The 15,735-nt window shown below is 39.2% G+C and overlaps 1 protein-coding gene across 4 annotated transcripts in view; it reads right to left on the bottom strand.

Annotated features, from left to right (window-relative positions):
- atg7 (ATG7 autophagy related 7 homolog (S. cerevisiae)) overlaps positions 1 to 15,735 on the bottom strand; it is a 58,735-nt gene extending 43,000 nt beyond the window's left edge. Inside the window, exons 1-13 of one of the 4 annotated variants that reach the window (XM_029431815.1) lie at positions 15,497 to 15,735; positions 15,184 to 15,323; positions 11,723 to 11,927; positions 11,523 to 11,577; positions 11,211 to 11,328; positions 11,026 to 11,103; positions 10,777 to 10,893; positions 9,294 to 9,440; positions 8,933 to 9,021; positions 4,018 to 4,139; positions 2,515 to 2,605; positions 2,023 to 2,167; positions 515 to 673 (exon numbers count right to left, since the gene is read on the bottom strand). In XM_029431815.1, the coding sequence (XP_029287675.1) occupies positions 515 to 673; positions 2,023 to 2,167; positions 2,515 to 2,605; positions 4,018 to 4,139; positions 8,933 to 9,021; positions 9,294 to 9,440; positions 10,777 to 10,893; positions 11,026 to 11,103; positions 11,211 to 11,328; positions 11,523 to 11,577; positions 11,723 to 11,894 (1,293 nt within the window). In that variant the 5' untranslated portion in view covers positions 11,895 to 11,927; positions 15,184 to 15,323; positions 15,497 to 15,735. Of the gene's footprint in view, positions 1 to 514; positions 674 to 2,022; positions 2,168 to 2,514; positions 2,606 to 4,017; positions 4,140 to 8,932; positions 9,022 to 9,293; positions 9,441 to 10,776; positions 10,894 to 11,025; positions 11,104 to 11,210; positions 11,329 to 11,522; positions 11,578 to 11,722; positions 11,928 to 15,183 lie in introns of all 4 variants that reach the window. The other 3 variants (XM_029431816.1, XM_029431817.1, XM_029431814.1) reach the window with 3 other exon arrangements.

The following is a 15,735-nucleotide window of genomic DNA, read 5'->3' as shown; positions in this document are numbered from 1 at the left end:
CCCAGTCTTTCAGTACTAAACAAGCATGCATCATTACACAGACTTTCACATGATTCACATCATAAATATGCATTCTGTCATTGTTTTTCCAAGTAGCTTAATAAGAGATGGGTGTTTTTGTACAAAAAACAGAGCCATGCTGTGAGTGTTAGGCAGCTTTTTCATTTAGTAATGTAGCGAAATATCTCCCCCAGAGAACCCACTCATTAATGAACAAAGTAATGAAACCGCCAGCATTAATATGCAAGTGACACGACTCTTAAGTTTCTACTTGGTTTGGCCATCACATCTCAGACACGACCAATCAATCAGGAATATGATTTTAAAACAAAAAACTAAACTCAGATTACTATAATGTAAATGCTGTTGTAAAACTGAATCATAATACTTGTCAACTTTATGTATAAAACTAACAAAGACAGATTCCAAATGATCTCAGAGGATTTGATCCACACATCCGAAGGGAAATCATAATCCATAGCGTGGGCATTATTATTTGACTGCAAGTACTCACCACGCCAGGAAAGATTTTGGTGAGGCGCTCAACAGCTGCCAAGGCTTTGGACTTCCCTCCTCCAAGACAGTCTTCAAACTCATAGAGCGGCTGCCGAACTGGATTGGAGAAGGAGATCTTCGCGTTGTCTACAAATGTGATGCGTCTCACTCCCCATCCCTGGAGAACAAAAGAGAAACATAATTCAGATTTTTTTTTAAATCACATTATTTTTAAATAGTTAACTTCTATTCAAGCAGCACTTTGTAAGCAGCTCCAGTGACAACAAGTGGGAGGCTGTGTACCCAGTGTGTGTTTAACAATTAATATTTGCAAGTCCATTTACCTTCCATTCGTGAGAAGGCAGCGCAACGTTGAGTTATTCTAGCTTTTCTCAGTATTATCACACTCTGTTAATACAACGTCTAGCCACACTAATAATTACATTACACCAGGGTATTCATCATGTTTACACTGACTGTTTAAAGTGCCCTCAGAGCAGTAAATGACAAATAGAAGCACATATGTGCATTCAAATGAAAATTACAACTGCGGCAATACACATAACGCCATGAAGTAGAATATTGTATTTTAGTTTATGCATTATATTAATTTTATATTTTATTTAAAGCCAAATAAAATATCCAACGTTTGTCCACGTTTAAAGATGGTGTGATGCAGTTATGGTGAGATCTGAAAAAATCTACAGTGAAGCTCAACAAAAAAAGAATAAATAGTTGACTTTATAAATAGCAGGTTGTGATGTATGAACCTTTTTTATAATATTAAAACCTACAGGGTAACCAGCCTTTTGGATCTGGTCACTGAATAGAACACATTCATTCGATGCTGGGGAAACAGACTTACAGTAAACACAGAACGACAGTAGCTTCTTATGTAAATTAGCTTTATGTTATTCCTCGTGTTGTTGGATAAACTCCATGTGAAATCTGTGGATACAATCATGGGATCCTGGATTATGTTGTTATGAAGCTAAATACATATTCATTCCGTGAGAAAAGTCATTTTCTACAAGTTAACAATTTAGGTAAGCGTAACGATATATAACAGCTAGAGGAAACACATTTGTGTTTCTGCTCTGTAGATGGAAATAAATTCCAATATCATTTATTTGAGAATCTAAAGTACATTTATTTACAGTATAAAGTAAATGTTGTGGTACATGTTTTGTTCCTAGTTCCTGAAAAGGTGCTGCTTACATGTTGAATACTCTGTCAACAGTTGGTCGTGGTTCACTGACGATCAACTACGCGTGTATTTGCAAATCCATTATATTATATATATATATACACACACATTATAAAATCCTGACTTAGCAGTTACTAATGGTAAACGTCAATGGTTTCCAAAAGTACAATAATATGAACATTTAACCAGTTCAACAATCACATATATCAGTTGAGGTATTTTTTCTTTAAATTTCACAGACTGCAGCATTTAGGAAGTGTATATCGTTAATCCTAAATCTATCTGTGCGTCTTTTCATCCATGTATCCTTCCACACTTACCATGAGAGTCCTGGCGACATTGCAGCCCAGAGTCCCGGCTCCCAGTAGAAGACACTTTGTGGAGACCACCTTGTCCAGGTCCAGGGAAGGAACCAGCCTCCATCTCATTAGCTTCAGGTTCAGGTCCACTGATGACTCTGCAAGCCTGCATCAAGTCAATGGAGACAAGTGAAGACCCTCTTTGCTTACAAAGTGCAAACTTAGCGTAACACTTTCTTTCTTTTTTTAGTAACTGCTCACAGCAACAGATGACAGCTTGCGTGTATGACTGCAGTGTTGCTGAGACAAATTGCATTAGTCTCTATTGTATTGTAACGGTGTAGTGGAAAATGTGTAGGAACCAGACCAGACCCTTAACATTAAGCTAAAATACAGTGGCTTAAAAAGTTCCTTCTTTATATTTAATAATTGTTCAAATGTGTTTAGGGCTATAGGCTGTTACAGTCCAGTTACACCCTAACACCTTTAAGACATTTGTATTGTGTTTATTACCTTTTAGGGTCCATGCATTCACTGAGGTTGACCATCCTGGGTCCCATTGCCCCCTTTGGGTTCTTCTCCCAACCTACACTCTTAGGGCACGCTGTGAAAAAAGCACATCAACAGTGTAAAATAAGTATAACATAATCTACTACAAAGTCAGAGATATGAAAACAATGAAACATTAAAACTGTGTTGAGTACATCCAAAATACAAAAACACAGTTTCTCACTTGTTTTTATTTGCTCAAGTTTTAAAGTGTCCTTCCCTAACATCTCTGCCTCCATATCAACCACTATTGCTAAACTGCTAAATGGAATTTCACAGCATTGAAAACACATTTAGGAAATGGGACGGCTCTGTGTCTTTCTATGAACAATGTCCTAGTTATTCTGGATTATACACAGACGTCATTATCAACAGTTATGATTGAAACTACTTTTATTTAAACATACAATGACTGGTGCTATGACACACACACACACACACACACACACACACACGCACACACACACCACACACACACTCTCTCTCTCTTCAGAAAAAGGTTGTGTGGATGTGGCCTATTTAAATAGACCATGTGGGTTGAATACAGTTTAATGGTGATTTTGAAATGAGATATGTGAATGTTAATTAAGTTTATTTCACCTTGCTGAAGAGTAAAACACTTTTTGATTGTGGCAAGAACTGAACCTGGTGTATCTGAACAGTGAGGCTGAGGTAGCGTGATTAATCCCTTCTAAAACAATACCAAATGTGTCCATGCAAAACCAAACAGAATAGCTAAATCGTTTTTTTTTTGTTGCATGAATACATCCTCTGTGAGTCAATTAAAAGCAATGATGTGCTGAAGAGGGAGACTGAGGTAAACAAAGACACCGCGTCAGAACTCAACAACAACCTCCACCCACTTCCCCATCTTGCTATTACCATTTTAATTACTTTCATCCCTCATTCAACAGATAAAGGAACAATGGATGGAGCTGTGCGAGATTAGTGTGGAAGCATAAAAAGGGAAATAAGCTAAGACTGAGGGTTTACACACACACACACACACACACACACACACACACACACACACACTTAATTGAATATTCATCGTCATTATGATTTTGGCTTCAGACACTTAAATGAACATGATCGACTGCGTTATTGACATTTAAAATGTGTTCTACGCTCACAGAGAACTGCGCTCAATATCAAATCAAGCGCTTCCCAAACTTAACAGCCGGACACCAGGGGGCGTTCGAGATGTTTTGGATTCACTTTTGGGGCGATGTCATGCCGACAGCCGGAGTAGAAGGGTTATATACAACAGAGAAGCAGTTAATTAGCAGGAATGTATCTCAGTGTGGAAGTGGAAAGTAGTGCTCCGTTTAAAAGAATATATTTTTGTCCCTGAAATGAACTAAAGATTCTGATGAATAATCGTGATCTCAATATTAATCGGAAATAACAATCGTCCAGCCCTACTACCGATACAACCAGACATGCACAAAAATAAATGTGAATTACCAGAGTTGAGGGGAAGAGCAGGTAGTTTTATCTGGAAGATGACACTGTGCTGAATGGAGCGGCTTCCCTGCAGAGTTCGGTCCCTGAAACACAGCACCTCCACTGTGTCCAGCTTAGAGCCCCTGACACACACAGAAGTGAAGGAAATGTAAAAGTCAAACAATGAAACAGAAACACACGTCATGCAAAGATTAGAAGCTCTAAAGTGTACACTAGAAATCTCACAAATACAATTTAACATAGAATATGCTCTCTCTCTAATGCAAAGAACAACACACTGAGCACTCGCAACATGATCAACACATATGCACATAGCAACACATTTCCCCTAATATGGTACTAAATGGCCAAAGTCACGTAACACAATCAAACGCCAGTGAAACAACTGAATAAGCGAGACATCGCGGCTACATTGTAATTCTATCTCCACCCATCTCAGCCAGCATCAACAGTTTATGTTTAACACAGAGAGAAAGTGTAGTCAAACACAAGATTGATGAGGTTTGTATTGGATAAAAACTGCCTCTGAATACAGAGCGTGAGGGCTAAACTGTTCTAAGTATTCACTGCTGATAAGCCACTGGTATCAAAGCATACTATTGCTTAACTGGCCCCAGTGGGAGTTCCTTCATTTAAAAAAATAAATAATTGTGCAATAGAAATATTGCTGAGATAGCAAGACAAGTGCCAGGAAAAACTAAACTCTCCAGGGAAGAAAATGACTGATCGTGGACCTGAACTAAAAGGAGAACACGGCACTTCCCAACTGACAATGCAGTTTGCATCATTTAACTGACATTCCTGGATGATGATGATGATGATGATGCAATACGATAATGTGATGTACCAATGTTTTGATTCAGACATTTTAAGATTAATAATCCATCACATTTATGTCTACAGTTTTCTTTTTTTACAAGATCATGTTTTCTGGTGAATCAATCTGCATTTATAGCTTTTAATACTTTACAACTTTGACTTTGATTTCACAGAACAATCATTTCAAATCTGGCAATAGAGCATTCAGTATTTATGCTCCGAAGGTAGAGAACATCCTTCCTGCTGAGTGGAAGTTTGCCCCTGCACTATCTATGTATTTTTTAAAGAATAAACATAAGACAAATGTGTTTGGTTTAGCTGGTACTTCCCTGTTTCCCCTTGTCCTTGTGTGTGTGTGTGTGTGTGTGTTTATGTTTTAACGTTTGAAATGTTTAACCACTCCGTTAAGCACATTAAACCGCTTCTTTAGGAGATTTGTGATTGCGTGCGCGTGCTCGGCGCGGGGAGATTGTGTGCGCGCGCGTGCGTGGCGCGGTTTCTATTTAGTTCTCCCCTCTCCTTTCTTCCGCTCTGTAGGTGTGTGCGCACGTGTGTGTGTGTGTCAGCTGCGAAGCCCCGCCCTTCGCAAAACTGAGAGAATGTGAATGCGCAAAGTAGACAGTACAAACTGAAACGTGCATATAAATTAGATCAATAGCATAAACGTTTAGTTTATTTAATATAACAGCACCTGTCAATGTGAAAAGTAAGCTGTGAATAATGAAAATATATTAATTTCTTTATTTGAGAAAAAAAACCTTGAATTTCAGGCAGGGCGCTGGGCTCCGTTGGCGGGGCCAGCGCCCTAGCCAAGACAATGGTAGGGGAAACACTGGAAACGTCCTCTAATCTGGTTTGCAACAAGATAAGGAACTGGCTACAATGATAATCTGGGATGAAGCGGGCAAAACACTGAAGCACAGCCTCGTTTAAATCAAGAATAAATGATATCTGTAAGTAGGAGGCTACATTTTTTACAAACAGAAAACTATGTATACCTATATATTAGAATAGGTTTTGTAGATATTCGATCCTTGGCGAACGGTATCGTTTCATTTATACTTTCCTAATATTGCCTCAGTCTTTTCAAGTTGTTTCCCACAATCTCAGAACCCAATTTGACCAAATGTCTTTATTTCTTACGTAGATACATAAACTACAGTATGTACGTGAGAAAACATTGCAAAAGTTAAAAGTCTTGATTACTTGTTCTTATTCTTTGTGCTAATATTTGATATATTTGAATGTGCTCAGACCTAGATTTATTACTAAACATTGAATCCAAGTACTTGCACCAACTCTTCACTTGTGTGCTGAAATATTTCCTCTGTAAATACTTCAGTGAAATATATCTCTCCGCAAAGCACACACACAAGTTTCCACATACCACCATGAGCTGCGCAACAACTTGAGTTAGTAAACACTTAGCAATGCATGAGCTGTAACATAATGCTGGGGAATATGCTGTTCTTATTCACAAAACAAGAACACTCATGTTTGAGTTTTACATAATTCTCTTCATTTTCCCTGCTACTAGACCCCTTCTTTAACTTTTAACTAACAGAGCCTGGTCCTGCTTTTCAAACCACAAATACAGTATATCTCAAAAGTGAGTACACCCTTTAGATTTTTGCAAATATTCTGTTATATCCTTTCAGGGGATAACATTATCCTACTGAAACTTTGATATAACTTAAAGTAGTCAGTGTGCTGCTTGAATAACAGTATAGATTTATTGTCCTTTGAAAATTACTCAGTACACAGCTGTTAATGTCTAAACAGCTGGCAACAAAAGTGAGTACACCCCATAGTGAACATGTCCTAATTGTGCCCAATGATGTTGTTTTCCCGCCCTGGTGTCATGTGACTCGTTAGTGTTACAAGGATTCAGGTGTAAATGATAAGCAGGGCTGTTAAATTTGGTGTTTTGGGCACAATTCTCTCTGAATGCTGGACAACATGGCACCTCATGGACAAGGAACTCTCTGAGCGGCTGAAAAAAAGGATTATTGCGCTTCACAAAGATGGCCTTGGCTATAAGAAGATTGCCAACACCATGAAAATGAGTTGCAGCACAGTGGCTAAGATCATACAGCGGTTTTCCAGGACAGGTTCCACTCGGAACAGGCCTCGCCAGGGTCGACCAAAGAAGTTGAGTCCACGTGCTCAGCGTCATATCCAGAGGTTGGTTTCCAAAAATAGACGTGCGAGTGCTTCCAGCATTGCTGCAGAGGTTGCAGAAGTGGGATGTCAGCCTGTCAGTGCCCAGACCATACGCCGCACACTGCATCAAATCGGTTTGTATGGCCGTCGCCCCAGACAGAAGCCCCTTCTGAAACCGATGCATAAGAAAGCCCGCAAACAGTTTGCTGAAGACAATGAATCCAAGAACATGAGTTACTGGAACCATGTCCTGTGGTCTGATGAGACCAAAATAAACCTGTTTGGGTCAGATGGTGTCCAGGCGTGTGTGGCAGGCACCCTGGTGAGGAGTACCAAGACAAATGTGTTTTGCCTACAGTCAAGCATGGTGGTGGCAGCATCATGGTCTGGGGCTGCATGAGTGCTGCCGGCACTGGGGAGCTGCATTTCATTGAGGGACACATGAATTCCAATATATATACTGTGACATCCTGCAGCAGAGCATGATCCCCTCTCTTCGGAAACTGGGCCGTAGGGCAGTTTTCCAACATGATAATGACCCTAAACACACCTCCAAGATGACAACGGCCTTGCTGAAGAAGCTGAAGGTTAAGGTGATGGACTGGTCAAGTATGTCTCCAGACCTAAACCCAATTGAGCACATGTGGGGCATCCTCAAGAGGAAGGTGGAGGAGTGTAAGGTGTCCAAAATCCGTGCGCTCCGTGATGTCGTCGTGGAGGAGTGGAAGAAGATTCCAGAAGCAACCTGTGCAGCTCTGGTGAATTCCATGCCCAGGAGGGTTAAAGCAGTGCTAGATAACAATGGTGGTCACACAAAATATTGACACTTTGGGCACAATTTAGACATGTTCACTATGGGGTGTACTCACTTTTGTTGCCAGCTGTTTAGACATTAACAGCTGTGTACTGAGTAATTTTCAAAGGACAAAGGACAATAAATCTATACTGTTATTCAATCAGCACACTGACTACTTTAAGTTATATCAAAGTTTCAGTAGGATAATGTTATCCCCTGAAAGGATATAACAGAATATTTGCAAAAATCTAAAGGGTGTACTCACTTTTGAGATATACTGTATATGGTGAGTTAGACAGAAACATTAATATTTTTTTACATCAACAACCACCTAAAGTATTATGAAATAAAGAGAAATAAAGATCTAGAAGCTAAAAACTTTGCTCACAAGTTTCAGGAGTTTGAAGATTTGCAAAATACATTGCTTTTCCCTGCATATTGCATGCCATGTGTGTGTGTTTCCACAAGAAAGCCTAAAGCTGTGTGCTATGTGTCATACATGGGTCTGGTATGAGCTAACAAATCCAACCATTTTAGCAACTAAATGGTCAATTTGGAAAGTGTGCAGCAATCACAAGCACAATGCACTGGTTACTCACATCCATGCACACATGTACAGTATGTGCTGTAAGGTTCTGTGAAAATGTCCCTTTTTGAGGAATTTGTATTACTATTGGAAATATGTAGGTGGATAAAATAGTGTTGGCAGCTAGCAATGAAGTTCTCATACGGAACATGTAACATATTGAGCGAAATGGACCTCGTTTATCAGGATAATGTACAAACTGTTATTATTTCATCCTCGCTGAACTTTTACGCCATCACTGTGACTATTAAGCAACAGCCAAGCAGTTCCTATTCAGTCTGAGTGTGACAGAAAAGATTATATTTGATTTTTTTATAATGATACAAAGCTCACCAAGCAACGCTGTTACCTTTGGAAGTTCATAACAACATCTTTATATCAGATCTACTTCCTACTCTTGGGAGTCAGGAAATTAGTTTTTATTTATTATTTCCTGTCTTTTACTTTGTGGCTTTGAGCCTAAATAAAGTAGTCGGTGTAAGATAAAAACAAACCCACACACACCCACCCGCACCCGCACACGTACCCGCACCCGCACACACAGGTCTTACCATCGGTAAGCTAAGAGGACCAGCAGGTTTCTCAGAGGCCAGCCCGGATGTTGAGATAGAGTACACGGATCATAGACGCCCACTGTAACCTATAAAAACCAAACAAAGTGTGTTTACATTTCTTCAGTGTGTGTGTGTGTGTGTGTGTGTGTGTGTGTGTGTGTGTGTGTGTGTGTGTCAATGGAATTTAATCTGATTTTAGGGATGAGCCCCAAGAAGTATTGTAATAATCCTACAGAACATCAATCTTTGAAAGTTGAAAAAAACGTACCTACATACAATTTATTACACTATCACAATGTCACAGAAAATATCGTTTCATCAATTTCTTTTTTTAAAACACACAACAATTAAGTAGTACCTTCTTAGTATCAGTGAAGAACATGTCCCAGTCCTCGAGTGGAACCATCTGAACGGTGTCATCTGTGTACTTCATTAGGAAGTAAGGCACTGCAGTGGTCTCTCTTTTGATACACATGCCATCATAGGCCTCCTGCAAGGCTGCAATCTGAGACAGAAATGATTATAATAAGCGCTGTACATCCATATACAGTACATACAGAGACAGAGAGACAGAGAGAGAGCTTTTGAAGGGCCGATAATATCAAGCCATCCATGTATCAAGACCATAGTAGTAGACTGTATAAAATAATTGGCTGGAGTCACCATGACCTCACCCAATGTGTTTCTGGACTACGGTTTTACTCAGCTTTATCGTCTATTTACACTCTAAATGGGAACATCATTTACGAAATGAACATGATGCTGTAGTGAAGAAGACTTGAGACCATAAACCTGCCAGGAAAATATTTACTGAGGTAAAATAATCAAGGGAGAAGTAGGGTCATTTTCTCATAGACTTCTATACAATCAGACTTCTTTTGCAGCCATTGAAAATAATGGCGATTTAAAAGGCACTTCCACATTCCACTCCGCTTGATCAAGCCCAGAAAAAGATCCGATGCCACAAACAATCTCAACTGGCTCCTTTTGATGCAGAGGAACAGCGGCGCCCTCCGGATATCTGAGCTTCTTAACCTATCTCTAGGGATGAGCCCTACCACCCTAAGGAGGAAACTTATTTTGGCTGCTTGAATGCACAATCTCACTCTTTCAGTCACAACTGCCGCCCCATGGGTCCACCAACCGCAGGGATAGATATTGAGGTTGGGTGCATGGTCAGCCACGCGGCAGGAAAAGGTGGTCACACACACACGCACACACACAGCACACACACACATACACACACACACACCCACACACCAAAAGCAAGAGCATGGTTGAAAGATAACTTGCTGTAAGAAGTATTTTAGTGGTTATGAACACATACACTGTTCAGTGTTTCTACTCATTTCTACTTGTGTCAAGACTCTTGCAGTTGGCGTCACGCTGTTCATGAGTCATTCTCACTCTTTCTTAATGAGGCTCATTGGAGTCACTGACCTGAGAAATAGCAATTCACTTCACCTCATTATACTATTCTCTAACCAAACAATATTAGACAGGAACAAGCAGATTTAAAGAATACCTTTCTCATTTTCTTAGGAAAGGGTTTAAGAATGTAAGGACACTCTTTAAAATAAATACTTAAAACTACAAAAAAAAAGGGAATAATATTAGAATTTTTAGGCCAAAATATGACGTAGAAAATCTTTGGAAAACAGCAAATAGTATTTACTCATAACATCGTACAGTAGTAGGTCTAGCATTTGTAATGAGCCTTAACATTTGTGTGTGTTGAGCTGAACATTTAAAAAAATAACCTACAATTTAAGAAAAGAGGAAGAATTAATACTAGAAAATATTCATTCCAGTTGTTGTATAATAACCTTTAAAAAGCCAACCTGTTTTGCTGAGAAAACTTGTTCTAGGGCAGACGGCTGTTGGACAAGCTTTATTCCCTCTGGGAAACAGAGGGCAGGGAAGCAGAACCAGTAGTAGAAATGGTACTTCTTCAAATCCTGGACAAGAGTTGGTCAAAAAATGGAATCAAATAAATGGCAGAAAGAGTGAAAGAAAAACAGAAACATAGTCACATATAAAGTCATTAATATACGAAACTAACACATTTATACAAAGCTGTTTATACGCACCGCAAAGGTCAGCAGAATGAATTTGCAGAGGATGGATGGGTCCTTCAACGCAGCCTCAGAATGTATAGCATCCCATATCTACAACACAACAGGAGGTGAACTTTGTGACTTATTTGACAGAAATTGCTTACCAGATGTCTATATGCAAATATGTGTGTGTGAAATTCCCATTGTTTGTCATTTACCTCCTTGGCCTCTTTCTCCAGCAGAGCCTTCTTATCGGTGGTCTTAAAGGCATCGAGTGTGTTGGTGTTATACAGCGTTCCTGTAGCTGGACAGCAACGAGCTGGTGTCGGACCGTCCCTGACAGCAAAACACATCAGAATAGTTGCATTAAACCGTACGTTCTAACAAACTGTGTTTCTGTTGGTGGCTCAACCATTTTGCTTACATTTGTATTATTCATTGCACTGATAAAGACTAAACGACACAAGAAGAATGTAAGGGTTAAGATAGTTTACATGAGTTATATAGGCAACATACTGCATCATACTTACACTTCAAATGCACTGAACTCCAACGTCAGGCGGGTGGGCAAACCAAGTGGGTCACCTATAGGACAGAATGTGAATAGAATAGTTTTCAAAGTTGTTATTTAAAACATACTGATCTAATTGAGCAATGCACTGTGCGAATTGTCAAAAAAGGAAACTGAATTATCATCGTTAAAATTACACCATCTGATCTCACCACTCACCATTGTAGTAATATCCTTTGATACATTTAGGGCTTTCGTCCAATCTGTAGTCGTTGAGTTTCTTCTGAGTGAGCTGGTGCCAGAAGCCAGCCTCCAGAGCACTGCTGAAGGGAGCAAACTGCAGCTTGAGGTCTGGAGTGGAGGACACTGCTTCACTGGTTTCAGATGCCATCACAACTTCACTAACAGAACGAGCGGCCAAGTACTACAAGGTGTGAAATTAAACAGCTTTAGGTTACAAAAGATTTGCAGGCTCTGTAGTCTGTTGTGACTTCAACACACTTTCAGTATGACGGTTACATTTCTTTCTGATGTTGAAACTAACAGCAATTAACACATGCACACAATAAAAAAAGATAATAACTTATTAGCCGCTGAGCTTGTGACTTCAGATGGTGCCGTTTTTTTACACAACCCAGTGAAGTAAACAGTAAGTAGGTAAATGCTCATTCAGAGAAATAAGTGAGCTAATTCTGTTAGTTCACCAATCAATCAGTCTATTGGTAAAGCACGAAACAAATGATCGATGCATCAACCAATGAATTGGTTATGGGAAAGTGAGCCTAATTATGCCGTGCATCTCAAACTACAGGACTGTCTCAGAAAATTAGAATATTGTGATAAAGTTCTTTATTTTCTGTAATGCAATTAAAAAAACAAAAATGTCATGCATTCTGGATTCATTACAAATCAACTGAAATATTGCAAGCCTTTTATTATTTTAATATTGCTGATTATGGCTTACAGCTTAAGAAAACTCAAAAATCCTATCTCAAAAAATTAGAATAGTTCCTCAGACCAAGTAAAAAAAAAGATTTATAACAGCAAAACAAAATCAAACATTTGAAAATGTCCATTAATGCACTCAGTACTTGGTTGGGAATCCTTTTGCACGGATTACTGCATCAATGCGGCGTGGCATGGAGGCAATCAGCCTGTGGCATTGCTGAGGTGTTATGGATGCCCAGGATGCTTCAATAGCGGCCTTTAGCTCATTAGCATTGTTGGGTCTGGTGTCTTTCAGCTTCTTCTTCACAATACCCCACATATTCTCTATGGGGTTCAGGTCAGGGGAATTGGCAGGCCAATCGAGGACAGTAATGCCATGGTCAGTACACCAGTTACTGGTGGTTTTGGCACTGTGGGCAGGTGCCAGATCATGCTGGAAAATGAATTCCTCATCTCCATAGAGCTTTTCAGCAGACGGAAGCATGTAGTGCTAAATCTAAAATCTCTTGGTACACAGCTGCATTTACTCTGGGCTTGATGAAACACAGTGGACCAACACCAGCAGCTGACATGGCTCCCCAAACCATCGCTGACTGTGGGAACTTCACACTGGATTTCAAGCAACTTGGATTTTGCTCCTCTCCAGCCTTTCTCCAGACTCTGGCTGCCTTGACTTCCAAATGAAATACAAAACTTGCTTTCGTCTGAAAAGAGGACTTTGGACCACTCTGCAACTGTCCAGTGCTTCTTTTCCATAGCCCAAGTCAGACGCTTCTTCCGTTGTCTTGAGTTCAGAAGTGGCTTGACCATGGGAATACGGCTATTGTAGCCCATTTCCCGGACACGTCTGTGAACAGTGGCTTTTGATACCTGGACTCCAGCTTCAGTCCACTGTCTTTGAAGCTCCCCCAAATTCTGGAAGCGACTCTTCTTCACAATGCTGTTAAGGCTGCGGTCATCTCTCTTGGTTGTGCAGCGTTTCCTGCCACATTTCCCCCTTCCAACAGACTTTTTGTGGATGTGCTTTGAAACTGCACTCTGTGAACAGCTTGCTCTTTGAGAAATTTCTTTTTGTGTCTTACCCTCCTGATGGAGGGTGTCAATGATGGTCCTCTGGACAGCAGTCAGATCAGCAGTCTTCCCCATACTTGTGATTTAGTTTACTGAACCAAGCTGAGTGTTTTTCAAGGCTCAGTAAACCCTTGCAGGTGTTTCGAGTTAATTAGACGATTCAAGTGATTCGTTGAACGCCCTACTAGTATACTTTTTCATGATATTCTAATATTTAGAGATAGGATATTTGAGTTTTCTTAAGCTGTATGCCATAATCAGTAATATTAAAATAATAAAAGGCTTGCAATATTTCAGTTGATTTGTAATGAATCCAGAATGTATGACATTTTGTTTTTTTAATTGCATTACAGAAAATAAAGAACTTTATCACAATATTCTAATTTTCTGAGACAGTCCTGTATATGTAGCAAAACAAAATAAATGTTTAAATCATTCACAAAAGGATTAAGATAGAGGGTGTCATATCATGTACAGATTGTTAAGCCTTTTGCAGTATATTTGTGATTTAGGGCTAAACAAATAAATCTGACTTGATTTGGACAATCTTATCATGACATAAGTCAACCCTAAGCATGGCTATCTTTACACTGTAGCAGCTGGTAATATTGATTTAAATCAACTGACAGCACATACAAGTAAACTCATTATGACAATCAAATAAATGTTTGCTATTTATTAGATACCAAAATATGAATAGTCCCTTGCTTCATCAACAACATAAAATATCTAGGATATGACAGCAATGAATACTTTGGGTTGTGTGACTAATTGGCCAGACTAATTGAACTATTTGGACACATTTCTCTGGGTTTTTAGGTATCTAGTGATGCGCTTTTGTCATTACCTTTTACAAAATAGTTAATCTCAAAAGAGATATATAGATTAATCTACAAAAGGGTACTATGTGTCCAATTGTAATGCCACATACATTTTGATAACAATTGGGTCAATATTGTAGCAGAACTATTTGCAAATGGATGTTGAAAGTTGCTTGACTATCTCAATATGTGTGTACGTTATCAGCTTTGTAAATGTGTATGATCTGTGAATGACATTTATAGATTTGTCTTTAAAATCTCAGTAAACTTGAAATTCTGAATACAGATTTGGAGATTTTACTTTTTTACACATTTACAAATCTGGTTATGCATACACAGATTAAGATACAGTTTCAAAATGCATTTGTAAATAGTTACAAATATTATACAAATAACTACAATATTGGCACCATAAATAACATTTTGGCATCTTATGTCGTTTACATAAACAAAACATCCACATTAAAGCCCTGCCAGTCTTGTGTAATTTGGATTATTTCTTATTTGCAAAGATATCACCAAGAACTCTAACCCTTAAACACTTTGAGCATCTTCTATAGGACTTTAAAGCTTCACAATATATATTCACAATGTTCAAATAATGTATTTATCAAGACTTTTGCACAGTTTGTAACACAGACCACACAGTGAAAGCAGAAGCTGTGAAAGCTTAAACTGCTTTAACGGGGTTTTTTTTGTTTTGTGTTTTTTTACACACGACGAGCATTTCTGACGAAACAATCCACATTATTACAATATAACTGTATTTCAAACCAGAGGAATTGGATTAAACACTCGTTCATCTGTCAAACTGTAACACGCTGAGGTGAGAACACTTACCAGCGATCCTTACTTCCTGGTCAGGTTGATCATGTGATCGCGGGACTTGTCAACAGAGCGGTGCAGTGTGGGTAAGTAGCCAGTCAGTGTAGCTTAGCTGCTAACATGAAAGAAGTGAATCTCTGCGTCTTATGGTGCGTCTGCCATTGAGTAAAATATAAAGTAGAAGAACAAAACAAAGAACAGCAATACGACGAAGAACGACAAAACTGACAAAAATGAATACGCGCCGTTTTTTCTCATCTCGGATTGAACAGATATGTACGGACAGTAAAGGTGCGAGCCGCCGAGGAGTAATGTCAGTTTGTTATACCTGTGCAACCGGTTTAAGGAGGCTACAAGTCACAAACGAAACTTAATTCTATTTTAAAAGGAAGAAGCCCATATTCCGGTAAATGTATGAAAAGCAGCTACGATGTCATTTTCATTCAAATAGTCACCGGAAAATGATAATGTTGCTTCAACTGGACACCGGAATGTGAGACATTAGGGGCCGTCTGAAAACTGCACCGCTGGAAGAAAACGCACTGATCAAGTTTAGTCGTTCTTCTT

Source organism: Cottoperca gobio, chromosome 5, assembly GCF_900634415.1.
Source record: "Cottoperca gobio chromosome 5, fCotGob3.1, whole genome shotgun sequence".
NCBI classification, from domain to species: Eukaryota; Metazoa; Chordata; class Actinopteri; order Perciformes; family Bovichtidae; genus Cottoperca; species Cottoperca gobio.
The sequence above is the reverse complement of the archived record's forward strand: the minus strand, read 5'-3'. Positions and strand labels throughout refer to the sequence as shown.